The sequence below is a fragment of the Cervus canadensis genome, chromosome X, assembly GCF_019320065.1.
Source record: "Cervus canadensis isolate Bull #8, Minnesota chromosome X, ASM1932006v1, whole genome shotgun sequence".
Taxonomy (NCBI): domain Eukaryota; kingdom Metazoa; phylum Chordata; class Mammalia; order Artiodactyla; family Cervidae; genus Cervus; species Cervus canadensis.
In genome coordinates, this window is record NC_057419.1 from 31,820,200 (window position 1) to 31,840,278 (window position 20,079).

The window sequence follows — 20,079 nt, forward strand, 5'->3', positions numbered from 1 at the left end:
CCCACTTCTGGGCATACACACTGAGGAAACCAGGTCTGAAAGAGACACGTGCACCCCAGTGTTCATCGCAGCACTGTTTATAATAGCCAGGACATGGAAGCAACCTAGATGCCCATCAGCAGATGGATGGATAAGGAAGCTGTGGTACATATACACCATGGAATATCACTTAGCCATTAAAAAGAATTCATTTGAATCAGTCCTAATGAGATGGATGAAACCAGAGCCCATCATACAGAGTGAAGTAAGCCAGAAAGATAAAGACAACACAATAACGCATATATATGGAATTCAGAAAGATGGTAACGATAACCCTATATGCAAAACAGAAAAAGAGACACAGATGTACAGAACAGACTTTTGAACTCTGTGGGAGAAGGTGAGGGTGGGATGTTTCAAAAGAACAGCATCGAAACATGTATGTTATCAAGGGTGAAACAGATCACCAGCCCAGGTTGGATGCATGAGACAAGTGCTCGGGGCTGGTGCACTGGGAAGACCCAGAGGGATCAGGTGGAGAGGGAGGTGGGAGGGGGGCTCAGGATGGGGAATACATGTAAATCCATGGCTGATTCATGTCAATGTGTTGCAAAAACCACTACAGTATTGTAAAGTAATGAGCCTCCAACTGATAAAAATAAATGGGAAAAAAAAGAAACTCAAAAAAATAAATAAATAAAGTGTTTTAAAGTCAAACCGATCCAGATTTTGACATGTTACATGAATACAATGATATCATAGCTAACATGGAAAAAAAAAAAAACCAATAAATTCATCTAAGGTGATTTTCACTGTTAAGTAGTATTTAGAACATTAAGTTTGTAACTCTTATAATCCTAAGCTAAGAGAATATATGCATTTTCCTGCTAGATGTATTTCATACTTCTTTAAATCTTTCATTATTGAAAAGCTATATTCACAAGTAAAAAGTCTCCAAAGACTGCATTTAAAAAAAAAAAAAAAAAAACTTGGTAAGGAAATGATGTAAGGAGTGACTAGAATTATGACATAGTGAAAATTCTTTTGCATCAGTAGTTACCACGGAGATGTAGAATCACAGCAACACACTTCATTTGGAGAACTTGCCTAGCTCCAAGAGGTTTCTTCTTGACTATCCTCTTTCTCCACCTTCAAAAATATCATATTTTTCTTTCTGATTTTTGTCCAGGTGTATATGGACCCAAATATCTGGACTGTTACACCATATTTTATCACTTGGTTCCATCTACACATGCAATATTTGAACCTGGAAAGTATTCTAAGTATAAAGGTTTGGATTTAAAGCTTTTAGTTATGTTTAAGATACTTGATTTTAGTATCTGAAACAGTTAAGATAAGTATCTGTGGTCCTATCATTTTAAAAGGGATTTAGTTAATTTTTAAAGCCTTCTAAGCAATATGAAGTCTTATTTGGCAGTTATCATAGATCGGAAATTAACTGAACTTGGTCTGAGTGAATCAAATGACCAATAACTTGTTTAAACCATTCTTCACACTGTAAAATGCAGCTATCTTTATTTGATGAGTGAAGAGTGAACAACTCAAAACTTGACTCCGAACTTTTCATTTTTTCATTTATGAAGACAAATGATTATTTTGAATTGTTGCCATAAAACAATTTCAGTTAAGTAAATATTTCTGGAAAGAAAAATTAATCGATGGATCTTCCTAGGAATATTTCATCAGGTATTGTCATTTTAAATTACTGTGATTTAATTTGATTAATCTAAGTTTTCACTCTCTGTTTAGAAACATCACTTTTTGTGAAAGCCAAACTTTTTAGACATGACTGAACATGGGCTTGCATCTACTCTTACTGAAATGCCTCTTATAACTCCACTGGTCAACGGAGATCCTATACATCGGGTAAGGGCAGTTTTGCTTCCCCCCCCCCCCCATTAAAACTGGTCAAATTTTTATTGAATTCATTATTACCTTTTATTTAGAAAAACTGTAACTTTTAATGATTGGTCACTTACTTTGTAAGTTTGTAGTCTCTATCAACATCTACTTATCTTCTTCTTAAAATTGCTTGAGTGATATTTAACACTACCTTAGGTCCCATATAACCTCCTTTTGGGTGGATTTAGATTCTTTTGCAGCCTCCACTGGCAGGCTCAGAAGTTCTGGCAATCTGTCTTAAAGTTATACTACCCAGAGTCTATTCTGTTGAATGATTTTAAATATGACTCTAAAGCAGATTCAAGTTCCTTTATACCCATTCATAGCTGTAAGTTCAACTTTCTAATATTTAAAAGTATCATTTTGAGCAGCAGTGACATCTACCCACAGACTTGGTCTCCAGAAAGAAAGAGGGTGTGATTCAGATTTAGCATTTACCCATTTAAGATAATCTATTGAAGAAGTCTTATCTACAAATGTAATGTAATTTCAGACTTAAATTTAAGAAAATAGGGAAAACCACTACACCATTCAGGCATGACCTAAATCAAATCCCTTTTGATTATACAGTGGAAGTGAGAAAGAGATTTAAGGGACTAGATCTGATAGACAGAGTGCCTGATGAACTATAGACAGAGGTTCGTGACATTGTACAGGAGACTGGGATCAAGATCATCCCCAAGAAAAAGAAATGCAAAAAAGCAAAACGGCTGTCTAAGGAGGCCTTACAAATAGCTGTGAAAAGAAGAGAAGCAAAAAGCAAAGGAGAAAAGGAAAGATATACCCATTTGAATGCAGAGTTCCAGAGAATAGCAAGGAGAGATAAGAAAGCCTTCCTCGGTGATCAGTGCAAAGAAATAGAGGAAAACAATAGAATAGGAAAGACTAGAGATCTCTTCAAGAAAATTAGAGATACCAAGGGAACATTTCATGCAAAGATGGGCTCAATAAAGGACAGAAATGGTATGCACCTAACAGCAGCAGAAGATATTGAGAAGAGACGGCAAGAATACACAGAAGAACTGTACAAGAAAGATCTTCATGACCCAGATAATCACGATGGTGTGATCACTCACCTAGAGCCAGACATCCCAGAATGTGAAGTCAAGTGGGCCTCTGGAAGCATCACTACGAACAAAGCTAGTGGAGGTGATGGAATTCCAGTTGAGCTATTTCAAATCCTAAAAGATGATGCTGTGAAAGTGCTGTACTCAATATGTCAGCAAACTTGGAAAACTCAGCAGTGGCCACAGGACTGGAAAAGGTCAGTTTTCATTCCAATCCTAAAGAAAGGCAATGCCAAAGAATGCTCAAACTACCGCACAGTTGAACTCATCTCACATGCTAGCAAAGTAATGCTCAAAATTCTCCAAGCCAGGCTTCAGCAATACGTGAACTGTGAACTTCAAGCTGGTTTTAGGAAAGGCAGAGGAACCAGAGATCAAATTGCCAACATCTGCTGGATCATCAAAAAAGCAAGAGAGTTCCAAAATACATCTATTTCCACTTTATTGACTATGCCAAAGCCTTTGACTGTGTGGATCACAATAAACAGTGGAAAATTCTGAAAGAGCTGGGAATACCAGACCACCTGACCTGCCTCTTGAGAAACCTGTATGCAGTTCAGGAAGCAACAGTTAGAACTGGACATGGAGCAACAGACTGATTCCAAATAGGAAAAGGAGTACGTCAAGGTTGTATATTGTCACTCTGCTTATTTAACTTATATGCAGAGTACATCATGAGAAACGCTGGGCTGGAAGAAGCACAAGCTGGAATCAAGATTGCCTGGAGAAATGTCAACAACCTCAGGTATGCAGATGACACCACCCTTATGGCAGAAAGTGAAGAGGAACTAAAAAGCCTCTTGATGAAAGTGAAAGAGGAGAGTGAAAACGTTGGCTTAAAGCTCAACATTCAGAAAACTAAGATCATGGCATCTGGTCCCATTGCTGCTGCTGCTGTTGCTAAGTCACTTCAGTCGTGTCTGACTCTTTGTGACCCCATAGACATCAGCCCACCAGGTTCCCCCATCTCTGGGATTCTCCAGGCAAGAACAGTGGAGTGGGTTGCCATTTCCTTCTGCAATGAGTGGAAGTGACAAGTGAAAGTGAAGTCACTTAGTCGTGCCCAACTCTTAGCAACCCCATGGACTGCAGCCTACCAGGCTCCTCCATCCACGGGATTTTCCAGGTAAGAGTACTGGAGTGGGGTGCCATTGCCTTCTCCATCCAGTTCCATTACTTCATGGCAAATAGATAGGGAAATAGTGGAAACAGTGGTTGATTTTATTTTGGGGGGCTCCAAAATCACTGTATATGATGACTGCAGCCATGAAATTAAAAGACGCTTACTCCTTGGAAGGAAGATTATGACCAACCTACACAGCATATTAAAAAGCAGAGACATTACTTTGCCAACAAAGGTCTGTCTAGTCAAACCTATGGTTTTTCCAGTATTCATGTATGGATGTGAGAGCTGGACTGTGAAGAAAGCTGAGCGCTGAAGAATTGATACTTTTGAACTGTGGTGTTGGAGAATACTCTTGAGAGTCCCTTGGACTGCAAGGAGATCAAACCTGTCAATTCTAAAGGAAATCAGTCCTAACTATTCATTAGAAGGACTGATGCTGAAGCTGAAACTCCAGTACTTTGGCCACGTGATGGGAAGAACTGACTCACTGGAAAAGACCCTGATGCAGGGAAAGATTGAAGGTGGGAGGAGAAGGGGATGACAGAGGATAAGATGGTTGGATGGCATCACTGACCCGATGAACATGAATTTGAGTAAACTCCGGGAGTAGGTGATGGACAGGGAAGTCTGGCGTGCTGCAGTCCATGGGGTCGCAGAGTCGGACACGATTGAGCGACTGAACTGAACCGAACTAAATGCGAAAAGGTCTCTGTTTTTCTTCAGAGCTTAAAAAAATGAGCAAATATTGTACTTCTAGCTTATCATTTTGACATCACCATGTCAAAAGCAGCCAGTATAAAAATGACCTTATTAAAGTTAAAATTACTTTTTACTAGATGGAGAGTTATCTGGATACCACTGTTGGAACACAGTGTACTGCTAATTATTCACAAATGATGACTCATCCCAAGAGATATACCAGATGGCCTTCTTGCCCTCAATACTGGGTACAACAAGTATGTTTGAATTTTTCCTTCAGATAAGTTTGGTTTTCTGTTTTTCTTTTTTTGCAGATTTTTTTTGGAGGGGTGGAATTTGGTTCCTCCATCTCAATACACCTATTTCCTATGATCTTATTATATTAAGTTTTACTTGGGTGAGGGGGGACCTGCTTTTACTTAGTGCCTAGTTGTACTCTACTCCTTGAGCATTTTGAGACCCCAGTTAGTGATTTTGGACATTTTTTCAAAAAGACAATGATGATTTTTTCATAGATTAATGGAAAATATGCCACTAAAGAATGGTTTGTTTCTAGATTATATTGGTGCATGTTAACCCTGGGGAGACCCTCACCATCAAGTCCGATGATGGGAGCATTCAAAATATTCAAGGTCAGTAAAAGTATGTATGTTGTTTGATATCAAATAGAGGTGAATTTAAATATTAGTGTGAGATGATTTTACTAGTAATCTAATCCCCTAATATCCTTTCTTGTTTGAGCCATATTGAATGCTCTTAAGTTTATATACTCCTCATAGGAGCATAATGTCAACAGAGCAACCAGGACTCATCTTGCTAGTGTTACTAATGACCTTCATGTAAAGTACTTATAAAAATTAACAATTAATTGAAGAATTCCATTTGAAAAAGTCCAGATTTTGAAACTATTCACAACCACTGATAGTTTTAGACTATCCTCTGATAGGAAACTGGTGAGCACTCCAGACAACTCATTCATTCATATATTCAACAAGTATCTCTTTAATGCCTAGCCTATTCCAGCACTAAGCTAAGTCGCTTCAGTCATGTTCTACTCTTTGTGACCTTATGGATTGTAGCCCACCAGGCTCCTCTGTCCATGAGATTCTCCAGGCAACAGTACTGGAATGGGTTGCCATACCCTCTTCCAGGGGATCTTCCCTATCCAGGGATCGAACCTGCCTCTGCGACTCCTGCATTGCAGGCAGATTCTTCACCACTGAGCCACCTAGGAAGCCCATTCCAGCACTACACTAAACATTTAAGATAGAAAAATGTATAAGATGGGGGAAATTATTTATATATAACTATTAAAAGTTTGATATCTATCTATATACATGTGTATATAGCAAATGTGCAGCATACATAATTATTTCAGTAGTAGTACAAAGTTAATAAATATTTACTTCATTTAAGATTTATTACCGGGGCTTCCCTAGTGGATCAGTGGTAATGAATCCATCTGCCAGTGCAGGAGATGGGTTTGATCCCTGGTCCCAGAGGATCCCACATGCCATAGTGCAACTAAGCCCATGCACCATAACTACTGAACCTGTGCTCTAGAGCTAGTGTGCTGCAACTACTGAAGTCTGCACACCCTAGACCTTGTGCTCAAGAGAAGCGACCACAATGAGAAGCCCACACACCACAAGTAGAGAGTAGTCCTTGCTTGCTACAACTTGAGAAAACCCCACACAGCAACAAAGACCCAGCACAGCTAAAATAAATACATAAATAATAACAATAAATTTTTTAAAGATTTACTATTATTTCAAAGTGCAGTGATTTTTTCTGTTTTTATGCCAATTATTTTGCATCTGAAGGTGATTTTGAGGTATGTCTCAAATTGCTTTGAAACATCATTTAGCATTGGGTTCCATATGGCTGCTATATACAGTTTACCATAAACTCATCTTTATTACTTTCCCCCTTATTAAGAGCAAATTACCATTCTAGGCTTTGAAGCCACATATACTTTTACAACTAAGCACTAATTATAATAATTTCAGATAAACAAAAGAATGGTGATATACAAATGTCTCTATTCTGTGCTGTATTTTTATTTCCTATGCTATGTGTGTTTAAGATAGTAAGTATACCAAGTATAAAAATAAGGCATCACATGAGTAGCATTGGGTCCTTTATGTTATGTTGTTCCTCCCAAATTATCTCACTTTGCTAATATTAGTTAAAAGCCTTCATGTGAAAATTGATTTAAGTTTTTTATATAATATCACTATAAAATATATTTTATGATACAGAGTAAAACTTCTATTATTCAACATACAACTATGATAGGTGAATAAAATGAGTAAGTAAAAGACAATTATGTGTATGTACTAAGTCACTTCAGTCATGTCGGACTTTTTACGACCCTATTGACTGTAGCCCACCAGGCTCTTCTGTCCATGGGTTTCTCTAGGCAAGAATACTGGAGTGGATTGCCATGCCCTTCTCCATGGGATCTTCCCGACCCAGGAATCAAACCCACGTCCCCTGTATCTCGTACATTGGCAGGCAGATTCTTTACCACTAGCACCACCTAGAAAGCCCAAAAACAATTATACTTGAAGTAAATACACTAGCTGTGTATTTGGCCAAAATTTTTATGATATAAATTTCACCTAATCCCCGTTACATACCTTGCTTATTTTTCATCACTTGTGATGAATTTGTATTGATTTATCTACATTCCTACCTAGTCTCCTATGTAAGTAAACAAAATACACTTTCAAAATGGGTGACTTGTTAAGACTTGGGACTAGTTTTCACTCTGCAAAGTTAAATGGATTTTTTTAAACTTATTCAAAATTTTATTAATAATAATTCTCCTTTAGGACCCGCTGATGTACCTTTGATGTCACCAAGTGGTACTTTACCACCAATATATCTTCCTCCTGGTTACATGTCTCAGGTATACTACTGTGGTTTTCTTTGGTATTTAGCACTAAGTCACCATTTAACAGTTCTTTTTACATTACAGGATGATAAGAGAAATTCTAGAATACCATTTATTTATTCACTTTATTGTTATCATGAATGCTAAAAGGCAATTGCAGTGATGTTTAATCAAACCTCCCTAGTTCAGTTCAGTTCACTGGCTCAGTCCTGTCCGACTCATTGCGACCCCATGAACCACAGCACACCGGGCCTCCCTGTCCATCACCAACTCCCGGAGCTTACCCAAATTCATGTCCATCAAGTCAGTGATGCCATCCAACTATCTCATCCTCTGTCATCCCCTTCTTCTCTGGCTCTCAATCTTTCCCAGCATCAGGGTCTTTTCAAATGAGTCAGATCTTCACATCAGGTGGCCAAAGTATTGGAGTTTCAGCTTCAGCATCAGTCCTTCCAATGAATACCCAGGACTGATCTCCCTTAGGATTGACTGGTTGGATCTCCTTGCAGTCCAAGGGACTCTCAAGAGTCTTCTCCAACACCACAGTTCAAAAGCATCAATTCTTTGGTGCTCTGCTTTCTTTATAATCCAACTCTCACATCCATACATGACTACTGGAAAAACCATAGCCTTGACTAGATGGACCTTTGTTGGTAAAGAAATGCCTTTGCTTTTTAATACGCTCTCTAGGTTGATCATAACCTTCCTTCCAAGGGGTAAGCCTCCTTTAATTTTATGGCTGCAATCACCATCTGCAGTGATTTTGGAGCCCCCCAAAATAAAGTCAACCACTGTTTCGGCTGTTTCCCCATCTATTTGCATGAAGTGATGGGATCAGATGCCATGATCATAGTTTTCTGAATGTTGAGCTTTAAGCCAACGTTTTCACTCTCCTCTTTCACTTTCATCAAGAGGCTTTTTAGTTCCTCTTCACTTTCTGCCATAAGGGTGGTGTCATCTGCATACCTGAGGTTGTTGACATTTCTCCAGGCAATCTTGATTCCAGCTTGTGCTTCTTCCAGCCCAGCGTTTCTCATGATGTACTCTGCATATAAGTTAAATAAGCAGAGTGACAATATACAACCTTGACGTACTCCTTTTCCTATTTGGAATCAGTCTGTTGCTCCATGTCCAGTTCTAACTGTTGCTTCCTGAACTGCATACAGGTTTCTCAAGAGGCAGGTCAGGTGGTCTGGTATTCCCAGCTCTTTCAGAATTTTCCACTGTTTATTGTGATCCACACAGTCAAAGGCTTTGGCATAGTCAATAAAGCGGAAATAGATGTATTTTGGAACTCTCTTGCTTTTTTGATGATCCAGCAGATGTTGGCAATTTGATCTCTGGTTCCTCTGCCTTTCCTAAAACCAGCTTGAAGTTCACAGTTCACGTATTGCTGAAGCCTGGCTTGGAGAATTTTGAGCATTACTTTGCTAGCATGTGAGATGAGTTCAACTGTGCGGTAGTTTGAGCATTCTTTGGCATTGCCTTTCTTTAGGATTGGAATGAAAACTGACCTTTTCCAGTCCTGTGGCCACTGCTGAGTTTTCCAAGTTTGCTGACATATTGAGTACAGCACTTTCACAGCATCATCTTTTAGGATTTGAAATAGCTCAACTGGAATTCCATCACCTCCACTAGCTTTGTTCGTAGTGATGCTTCCAGAGGCCCACTTGACTTCACATTCTGGGATGTCTGGCTCTAGGTGAGTGATCACACCATCGTGATTATCTGGGTCATGAAGATCTTTCTTGTACAGTTCTTCTGTGTATTCTTGCCGTCTCTTCTCAATATCTTCTGCTGCTGTTAGGTGCATACCATTTCTGTCCTTTATTGAGCCCATCTTTGCATGAAATGTTCCCTTGGTATCTCTAATTTTCTTGAAGAGATCTCTAGTCTTTCCTATTCTATTGTTTTCCTCTATTTCTTTGCACTGATCACCGAGGAAGGCTTTCTTATCTCTCCTTGCTATTCTCTGGAACTCTGCATTCAAATGGGTATATCTTTCCTTTTCTCCTTTGCTTTTTGCTTCTCTTCTTTTCACAGCTATTTGTAAGGCCTCCTTAGACAGCCGTTTTGCTTTTTTGCATTTCTTTTTCTTGGGGATGATCTTGATCCCAGTCTCCTGTACAATGTCACGAACCTCTGTCTATAGTTCATCAGGCACTCTGTCTATCAGATCTAGTCCCTTAAATCTCTTTCTCACTTCCACTGTATAATCAAAAGGGATTTGATTTAGGTCATGCCTGAATGGTGTAGTGGTTTTCCCCACTTTCTTCTGTTTACGTCTGAATTTGGCAATAAGGAGTTCATCATCTGAGCCACAGTCAGCTCACAGTCTTGCTTTTGCTGACTGTATAGAGCTTCTCCATCACTAACTGCAAAATCAATCTGATTTCAGTGTTGGCCATCTGGTGATGTCCATGTATAGAGTCTTCTCTTGTGTTGTTGGAAGAGGGTGTTTGCTCTGACCAGTGCATTCTCTCGGCAGAACTCTATTAGCCTTTGCCCTGCTTCATTCTGTACTCCAAAGCCAAATTTGCCTGTTATTCCAGGTGTTTCTTGACTTCCTACTTTTGCATTCCAGTCCCCTATAATGAAAAGGACATCTTTTTTGGGTGTTAGTTCTAGAAGGTCTTGTAGGTCTTCATAGAACTGTTCAACTTCAGCTTCTTCAGCGTTACTGGTCGGGGCATAGATTGGTTTACCGTGATATTGAATGGTTTGCCTTGCAAATGAACAGAGATCATTCTGTCGTTTTTGAGATTGCATCCAAGCACTGCATTTCAGACTCTCTTTTTGACTATGATGGCCACTCCATTTCTTCTAAGGGATTCCTGCCCACAATAGTAGATATAATGGTCATCTGAGTTACATTAACCCATTCCAGTCCGTCTTAGTACGCTGATTCCTAGAATGCCAATGTTCACTCTTGCCATCTCCTGTTTGATCACTTCCAATTTGGCTTGATTCATGGACCTAACATTCCAGGTTCCTATGCAATATTGCTCTTTACAGCATCAAACCTTGCTTCTATCACCAGTCACATCCGCAGCTGGGTGTGGTTTTTGCCTTGGTTCCATCCCTTCATTCTCTCTGGAGTTATTTCTCCACTGATCTCCAGTAGCATATTGGGCACCTACCGACCTGGGGAGTTAATCTTTCAGTGTCCTATCTTTTTGCTTTTTCATACTGTTTTTGGGATTCTCAAGGCAAGAATACTGAAGTGGTTTGCCATCCATTCTCCAGTGGACCACATTCTGTCAGACCTCTCCACCATGACCCATCTGTCTTGGATGGCCCCACACAGCATGGCTTAGTTCATTGAGTTAGACAAGGCTGTGGTCCATGTGATCAGATTGGCTAGTTGTCTGTGATTGTGGTTTCAGTCTGTCTGCCCTCTGATGCCCTCTCTCAGAGCCTACAGTCTTACTAGGGTTTCTCTTACCTTGGACGTGGGGTATCTCTTCACAGCTGCTCCAGCAAAGCGCAGCCACTGCTCCTTACCTTGGAAGTTGGGTATCTCCTTCCAGCTGCCTCTCCTGACCTTGGATGTGGGGTTGCTCCTCTCAGCCACCGCTCCTGACCTTGACCACTCCCCAGACTGTCTTGTAAATAATGCCTTATTCATCTAATGAATTTATATCTCTTCATATTCATTAATACTTCATTGTTTTTGTTTGTTTCTATATATTTTAACCAGTCTTAATTATCTCCTACAATTGCTACTGTAAAGGCTTCTGACACTGTGTGGACATTATTCCCTCAAATTACTTAGTATTTTCAGTTCAGTAGTATTTCATTGTCAGTTGTCAGGCTACAATGGGCACGTTTTTAAACATTCATTTATTTATTTTATTTGGAGGCTAATAACTTTACAATATTGTGGTGGTTTTTGCCACACATCAACATGAATCAACCATGGGTGGACCTGTAATGTGTCCTACCATCTTCAACCGCCCTTCCACCTCCCTCCACACCCCATTCCTCTGGGTTATCCCAGAGCACCAGCTGTGTGTGCCCTGCTTCATGCATCGAATTTGCACTGGTCATCTACTTTACATATGGTAATATACGTTTCAATTCCATTCTCTCATATCGTCCCACCCTCGCCTTTTCCCACAGAGCCCAAAAGTCTGTTCTTCACATCTATGTCTCTTTTGCGGTCTTGTGTATAGGGTCTTGTGTATAGGTGTATAGATTTGAGTTTACTCAAACTCAAGTCCATCGAGTCGGTGATGCCATCCAACCATCTTATCCTCTGTCGTCCCCTTCTTCTCCTGCCCCCAATCCCTCCCAGCATCAGGGTCTTTTCCAATGAGTCAACTCTTCACATGAGGTGGCCAAAGTATTGGAGTTTCAGCTTCAGCATCAGTCCTTCCAATGAACACCCAGACTGATCTCCTTTAGGATGGACTGATTGGATCTCCTTGCAGTACAAGGGATTCTCAAGAGTCTTCTTCAACACCACAGTTCAAAAGCATCAATTCTTTCAGGGCTCGCTTTCTTTCACAGTCCAACCTCACATCCATACATGACCATGGAAAACCATAGCCTTGGACTATGTGGATCATTTGTTGGCCAAAGTAATGTCTCGCTTTTAATACCGGCTATCTAAGGTTGGTCATAACTTTTCCTTTCCAAGGAGTAGTGTCTTTTAATTTCATGGTTGCAATCACCATCTGTGATTTTGGAGCCCAAAAATAAAGTTGACACTGTTTCCACCGTTTCCCCATCTATTTCCCATGAAGTGATGGGACCAGATGCCATGATCTTAGTTTTCTGAATGTTGAGCTTTAAGCCAACTTTTTCACTCTCCTCTTTCACTCTCATCAAGAGGCTTTTTAGTTCCTCTTCACTTTCTGCCATAAGGGTGGTGTCATCTGCATATCTGAGGCTATTGATATTTCTCCCGGCAATCTTGATTCCAGCTTGTGCTTCTTCCAGCCCAGCATTTCTCATGAGCACCGAAAAATTGATGCTTTTGAACTGTGGTGTTGGAGAAGACTCTTGAGAGTCCCTGGGACTGCAAGGAGATCCAACCAGTCCATCCTAAGGGAGATCAGTCCTGGGTGTTCATTGGAAGGACTGATGCTGAAGCTGAAACTCCAATACTTTGGCCACTTCATGCAAAGAGTTGACTCATTGGAAAAGACCCTGATGCTGGGAGGGATTGGGGGCAGGAGGAGAAGGGGACGACAGAGGATGAGATGACTGGATGGCATCACCGACTCGATGGACATGAGTTTGAGTAAACTACAGGAGTTGGTGATGGACAGGGAGGCCTGGCGTGCTGCGATTCATGGGGTTGCAAAGAGTCGGGCACGACTGAGTGACTGAACTGAAATGAACTGAACTGAACTGTATAGGGTCGTCATTGCCATCTGTCTAATTTCCACATATATTCATTAATACACTGCATTGGTGTTTTTCTTTCTTACTTATTTCACTCTGTATAATAGGCTCCAATTTCATCCACCTTATTAGAACTGACTCAAATGAATTCTTTTTTATAGCTGAGTAATAGTCCATTGTGTATATGTACTACATCTTCCTTATCCATTAGTCTTCCAATGAACATCTAGTTGCTTCCATATCCTAGCTATTGTAAACAGTACTTCAATGAACACTGGGGTACATGTGTCTCTTTCAGTTCTGATTTCCTTGGTGTGTATGCCCAGCAGTGGGATTGCTGGGTCATATGGCAGTTCTATTTCCAGTTTTTTTAAGAAATCTCCACACTGTTCTCCATAGTGCCTGTACTAGTTTTCATCCCCACCAACAGTGTAAGAGGGTTCCCTTTTCTCCACACCCTCTCCAGAATTTATTGCTTGTAAACTTTTTGATGGCAGCCTACAATGGGCACTTTTTAAAACTTCCTCAAATGTTTATCAAGTACCTAAAATGAGTTTGAATAAACTCCGGGAGTTGGTGATGGACAGGGAGGCCTTGCATGCTGTGATTCATGGGGTCGCAAAGATTTGGATACGACTGAGTGGCTGAACTGAACTGAACTGAAAATGGGCAGAGAGCTTTGGCTCCTATAGAGATTAATAAGATATTACACTGCCTCAGAAATTTTATAGTTGAGAATATGTCTTTTTCTATTGCTTGGCTGTGGAGATCAAGAACATAGTAAAGTCAATATGTGTGTGTGTCCTTAGTCACTCAGTCATGTCCGACTCTTTGCAACCCCATGGACTATAGCTTTGCAGGCTCCTCTGTCCATGGGGATTCTCCAGGCAAGAATACTGGAGTGGGTTGCATGCCCTCCTCCAGGGGATCCTCCCAACCCAGTGATCGAACCCAGGTTTCCCACATTGCAGATGGATTCTTTACCATCTGAGCCACCAGGGAAGCCCAAGAATACTGACTGGAGTGGTTAGCCTATCCCTTCTCCAAGGGAACTTCCCTACCCAGTAATCGAACTGGGGGTCTCCTGCATTGCAAGCAGATTCTTTACCAGCTGAGCTACCAGGGAAGCCCGAAAGTCAATATAATATGGTTTAATTCTAAGTGGAATTATCTATTTAGGCAATGTCTAACAAAAATATAAATGCATGTACCCTTTCATCCAGCAGTTCTACATTGAGGAATTTATCCAAAGATGTATTTTTATAAATGTCGAATAATAAATGTACAAGAATTATTTTTTATAATATTGTTTGTAATCACAAAAGCCTGGAAACCACCCACAAGCCTGTCAATGGAAGACTGTTGAAGTATATCCATTTAATGAGATAATGGAGCACTAAGCAAATAAGCAGCAATGCAAGAAAGGGGGGGGGAAGCCCTATGTATGATATAGAAAGATCTTCAAGATATATTTCTGTGTGTAAAAAACAAACTACAGAATGTGCAAATAATGCTACCTGTATGTAATTTAAAATGAGGAAAAGCAAGAATCTGTATTCTTATTTGCTTGCAAGGCATAAAGAAATTCTGGAAGTTTTCATAAGAAACCAAGAACAGATCCTTTTGTAGTTCATGAGCATGATGATTGGGTGTTCACGCTGCTGCGTGACATGTGTCTCCCTCCAAACCTTGTTACGACATTGGCACATTACCTGTCTGACGTGAAAAAAAAAAAAAAACCAAAAACAGTAGTAATCAACTAGAGGGAAATAAGGAAATAAGGTTTGGGAGAGAAATTTTTCATGTATTTTTTATACATTATAGTTTTGAACCATGACAATATATTATCTATTGTCAAAAGTTACATTTTTAAAAAATGTATGGGAAAGGAAGAAATATCTTGCCTCCCACTTGACATTGTTTTACTTCATTATTGGTGTTTGATCCTTTATGGTTTTAGAGCACAGAATATAAATCTAAATCATAGTAGGAAAAGGCTGATTTTTATGGATTCTAATATGTTTATGACTCTGTTTTCCATCTTAGGTGGTGGAAGAAAATGGAATTCGAAAAATTATCATTGTGCCTCAGACAACCGACTACTACACGACCATGTCTGCTCCTATACAACAAGTATCACACTGCATGGCACCAACTTTTATGTATCCACAAGCCACTCAACTGATATATCCCACATCTCAAGGGGAATTTCTGCCACCTTACATTCAAGAGCCTGTGCCGCAGCAGCTACCACCACCACCACTGCTGCCATATCCACCGCCGTTGCCACCACCACCCCCACTGCTGCCGCATCCACCACCGTTGCCACCACCACCACCACTGCTGCCGCATCCACCGCCGTTGCCACCACCACCACCACCACTGCTGCCGCATCCACCGCCGTTGCCGCCACCACCACCACTGCTGCCGCATCCACCGCCGTTGCCGCCACCACCACCACTGCTGCAGCATCCACCGCCGTTGCCACCACCACCACCACCACTGCTGCCGCATCCACCGCCGTTGCCGCCACCACCACCACTGCTGCCGCATCCACCGCCGTTGCCACCACCACCACCAATGCCGCCACCACCACCACTGCCACCACCACCAGCAGCATTTATATATCATGAGCAGCATGGTAGTATATAATATTCTTAAACAGGAGATTTTTTAGTTTGTTAAAATTAACAGCTGTGGGCAACTATTTGAAAAGCAGAAGACATATGATTCAACAAATGATTGCATTTCATGCATATATATTTTGATGGATAATAAGAGGCATTGGTTTATGTCTTATGCAAAATGCCCATAAACAGAATTTTCTATAAATTTTTTGTACTTTGACATAGCCTGTGATTTATGATATTTATTTTACTGACTGGATCTATAGAATCATATTGAAAAATCATAAAAGAATGTTTTCATTATTAACGGCATACAGTGGTATTATAAAAGACACATTATAATCATCTTTAAACCTTACAAATTGGAAGTAGTGTTACTCCCTAGGAAAACACTACCTGTATTTGCTCATGTTTTTCTTTCTGTATATTTCAGTACATAACAAATACACACATTAACCTAACATCTGTATTAAAGCAAAGTAGGCTTTTTTTAAAGTAAAACATGGTTTATGAGTGCTTTTGGTGGTTTGAAAAAGATTTAAAAGATTTTGAGATATGTAATTATTGTAATTATTAAGCAGTGTTTGTTATTTCTTTTAGAAACCTATTCCCATGGAAGAGCAAATTATAACCAACTTGATGAAAGGACTGGTAAAATGGAAGAATATATGAAGAAAGAAATGCAAGAAAGCCAGATTGATGGACACAAAAATAGCTGTATGATTACCAACACCTCACTGCTTTTGAACCAAGCCAATGATTTTCCCAGTATTCCTGGTACTCTGAGCACTTACACTGTGGACTATGCTCCAAGCACCTGCACTGTTGACAGTACTTCAAGCACCTACACTGTGGACAATACTTCCAGCACTTACACTGTAGACAATGTTCCATGCACCTACACTACCAAAGACACTTTGAGTACCTGCACTGTGAACAATACTCTGAACATTTACACTGCTGACAATACTCCCAGTACTCACACTGTTGACCATCCTCCAAGCACTTATATTACTGACAGTACTCCCTGGAATTCTTCCATTGACCATGCTTTTAATACTTCCACCACAGACACTGATCTGCACCCTTCCACCAGTGAAAATAGTGTTCAGAGCCCTTCCAGCACTAATCATGCCTCCAAGACTTCCATCTCTGACAGTACTCCCACACCACCACCTATTGACAGTACTCCAAGCTCTTCCATCCCTGACAGTGCTCCCAACCCTCCCATCTCTGAAAGTGCTCCAAGTACTTCTGCCACCGATGTTGCTCTCAATACAGCCAATGTGACCAGCACTTCCAATGCTGCTAGTGCTCACGTTGAAACTAGTCATGGAAACAAATGCATCAACCCAGGAAGCGAAGACATCAAGTGGAAACCAGATGGAAAACGAAGCAAGAGTCCATCATCAAATACTGCAGAAAAAGGTAAAGTGAGGATTTTGGTTTTGTTGCCAATGAACAGACATCCTAATGTTAGGAGTCTCAGTGCATTTTAAATATCTAGGTGCCATTTTCTGCTTCCATTTCCTGTTGCCTTTTTTGTACCCTTACTTACCAATTCTCAATAAAACCACAATTAGGCTGCCTTTTTAAATTATGGAGAAATGACCATCTTCATGTAAAACATGTCAGGTATCTTATATACATATCACATAATTTTTTCTAGTTTTCTGCCAGTAAAACATTGAAAATTACTCTATCATCCTAAAAAGTTCACATGATTTTATTTAAATTGAGGACTTTAGTTCACCTTTTGTTAGAGTTCATTTAATGGCATACATTTTAGACTGCTTTCTTATTTTAAAACTTTTAATGTAAATTGCTAATAGGTGTTAGTAGATCTCTTGGTGATGATATATTTGTAGTTGGGTAATGGGCATCTACATTTATCTTGTTTTTGCCAATGTAATATTTTGTTTTGGGTTGCTTTTCTACTTTTAGAATGCAGAACAGAACATGGAAAGTCTTGCTGTTTCAGCATTGAGAAACCTGTGGTAAGTGACTAAAGAGAATATTTAAGTATTTCTTTTCATTTGCCTTGTCACTGTAAAACATGAAAATTCACTGATATTCTTCCCCAGCACAATTTTAATTTGAAGCCTTTACCTGGATAAAATTTCATAATCTTCTTTAGCTGTTAAGTACATAAAGATCCAATGTGGCATTGTTAAAGATAATATTAATGGCCCATTGTTTAGCCACAGTATTTAAGCACCTAATATGAAAAGAATGATATACTTAACATGAAACAAGGCTTAGGGAAAGATTACACCATAAATTACAGATTATAATTTTTAAGTATCCTACTTGAATTCTTGTCATTTGTTTTAGGTTTCTGATATTCAGACAAGCTCTGCTGTTATTTCATGGAAGACACATGGTTCTGAAAAATGCAATCATACTCAATCTCCTGTAACATTTGAATTAGCAATATCTAACAGTGGTAAAAATGGAAAATATATAAATGTATATATGTAAGTCTCTTTTTAATCATCTCTCATTTCTCATAATTCAATTCAAATATGCTCTTTAAACCTTAGCTTATATTTAGGCTAAGTACTAAAGATTTTCTGCAGTTTTTTTTTCAAGCTTTGGGTGTAATTTTCTACAGAAATAGTTTTATAAGTGGTGGTAGGTTGCCGGGTCGGTTCACAAAATTCATTGAATCATAGGTATTTTAGAGCTGAAGGGAACCTTACATATCAACTGCTCCATTCTCTTCAGTTTACAGATGTCTTATATGACAGGTTTAGACTTGGGGAAGAAAAGATTTCCTCTAATTCTCCCTTCTCTTTTTTCACTTAAGGAAACATGATGGTAATTTAAGCCTTTGTGTACACAAGGGAGGTATTTGCATTGCAATGGAAATATAAGACTCGGGCTTTCCCAGGAATTTCATTACAGGAGCTCATTGTAATGCGGAACTATGATAGCAGAAGGAGAAGGAAATGGCAACCCACTCCAGTCTTCTCTCATGGGAAATCCCTTGGACAGAGGAGCCTGGTGGGCTACAGTCCATGGGGTCGCAAAGAGTCAGATATGACTGAGCGACTGAGCACTCGGCATATGATAGCAGGAGAATGAGTTTAGGAATGTGCTTAGAAGATAGAACCAGAACTAGAGAGAATACAATGGAGAACACAGTAAGAGCATAACCAAACACTTCCAACACCTTCTCAACTGGATAGGGACATGCAATCTGAAAGAGAACAAGCTGAGAGAGGCACAACGGAAAGGAAATCTTAGACAGGAAAGAAAGAGAAGTTCTTTTGCCCACTAAACAACTAGGCAAGAAATAAGTCAGAGATCTCGAGCTGTCTTACAGCACTTTAAAAATCATAAACATCTTAAATTTTATTTGCTAGAATTTGTCATCTTTATTCAGAGACTCGAAGTGAAAATTTAAATGTAATTGATTATGTAAAGTTTTATTTCTTTTATAATTACCAACTAGAAATTTTAATTTAAAAATTATAACACACAATCTTCTATATTGAGTAGAGTGATGAAAAGATGTAAAATGTGATGAAAAGCTATGTATAAAATTAAGTTTTGCATGAATTTACATAATAGTCTTTTTCTGGTATTATGTATTCCACAAAAGTCATTGTTTTTTTATAAAAATATACTTTTGTCTATTCCTCTTATCACCCTACAACCTTGAGAGACCTTCACTTAGAAGCATAGGTCTTTGCTTAGAAGTAACAATCTTCTAGCTCTTTTCCGAGGCTATTTCAGGGTTTAGAAGCTCAGGGAGCTCCTTGAGGTGGTAGAATACACCAAAGTACTTATGAGTATTTGCTCAGGAAGATGTAGGTATAGGAGCACAGCCACTCAATCCACTGTAGCAGATAGGTGGCCACCCCCAAAAGACTGCTCTGTGTGAACAAATAAATTGCATGATGCATGGTATTTTTGAGGCTTTTCATATGAACACAATTTAAAATAAGCTAGTTATAGACAAATCTGTATTATTACAGTGTGAAGAAGCTGTAGCAATAAAATAAAATTCCACTTCCTAAAGGTATATTAACTTGGCATGCAACTAAAGAATTTTGAATTATTAATATCACATATTTTGCATTCTGATAAAATCTGTTCAAGTTATCTAAACTTCAAGGAGAATTGTGCTTCTTTATCAGTTGAATATATAAGATTAAGATTTTACTTAGCTTTTAAATATATGTGAGATCTGTTATAATCAAAGGTTATCTCCACAGTGGTGATGAATTTACATTTACTCTACTTGATCTACAGCCATTCATGGTCTATTTTGTAAGGTAAGTACTCCGTCCTACATAACCTCCCTCCATCATATAGCCAGCCCCACTCCTGAGTCTGTATCAGTTCACTATGATTCTTATTGTCAGCCTTGCTACTTGCTAACAAGAGTGGTCTTTCGTT

At 39.4% G+C, this 20,079-nt stretch overlaps 1 protein-coding gene and 1 non-coding gene across 2 annotated transcripts in view; both read left to right on the forward strand.

The window, feature by feature from the left end:
• Window positions 1-1,785: 1,785 nt before the first annotated feature.
• Window positions 1,786-20,079, forward strand: part of LOC122435506 (fibronectin type III domain containing protein 3C1-like) — a 58,481-nt gene continuing 40,187 nt past the window's right edge. The window contains exons 1-9 of the mRNA XM_043459710.1: window positions 1,786-1,866; window positions 4,932-5,051; window positions 5,351-5,426; window positions 7,632-7,708; window positions 15,092-15,627; window positions 16,292-17,100; window positions 17,617-17,669; window positions 18,007-18,149; window positions 19,896-19,955. Coding sequence (XP_043315645.1) covers window positions 1,786-1,866; window positions 4,932-5,051; window positions 5,351-5,426; window positions 7,632-7,708; window positions 15,092-15,627; window positions 16,292-17,100; window positions 17,617-17,669; window positions 18,007-18,149; window positions 19,896-19,955 — 1,955 coding nt within the window. The remainder of the gene's footprint in view (window positions 1,867-4,931; window positions 5,052-5,350; window positions 5,427-7,631; window positions 7,709-15,091; window positions 15,628-16,291; window positions 17,101-17,616; window positions 17,670-18,006; window positions 18,150-19,895; window positions 19,956-20,079) is intronic.
• Window positions 14,663-14,767, forward strand: LOC122436224. The gene has a single exon (XR_006267977.1). It is a non-coding gene; the product is annotated as a small nucleolar RNA U13 (small nucleolar RNA).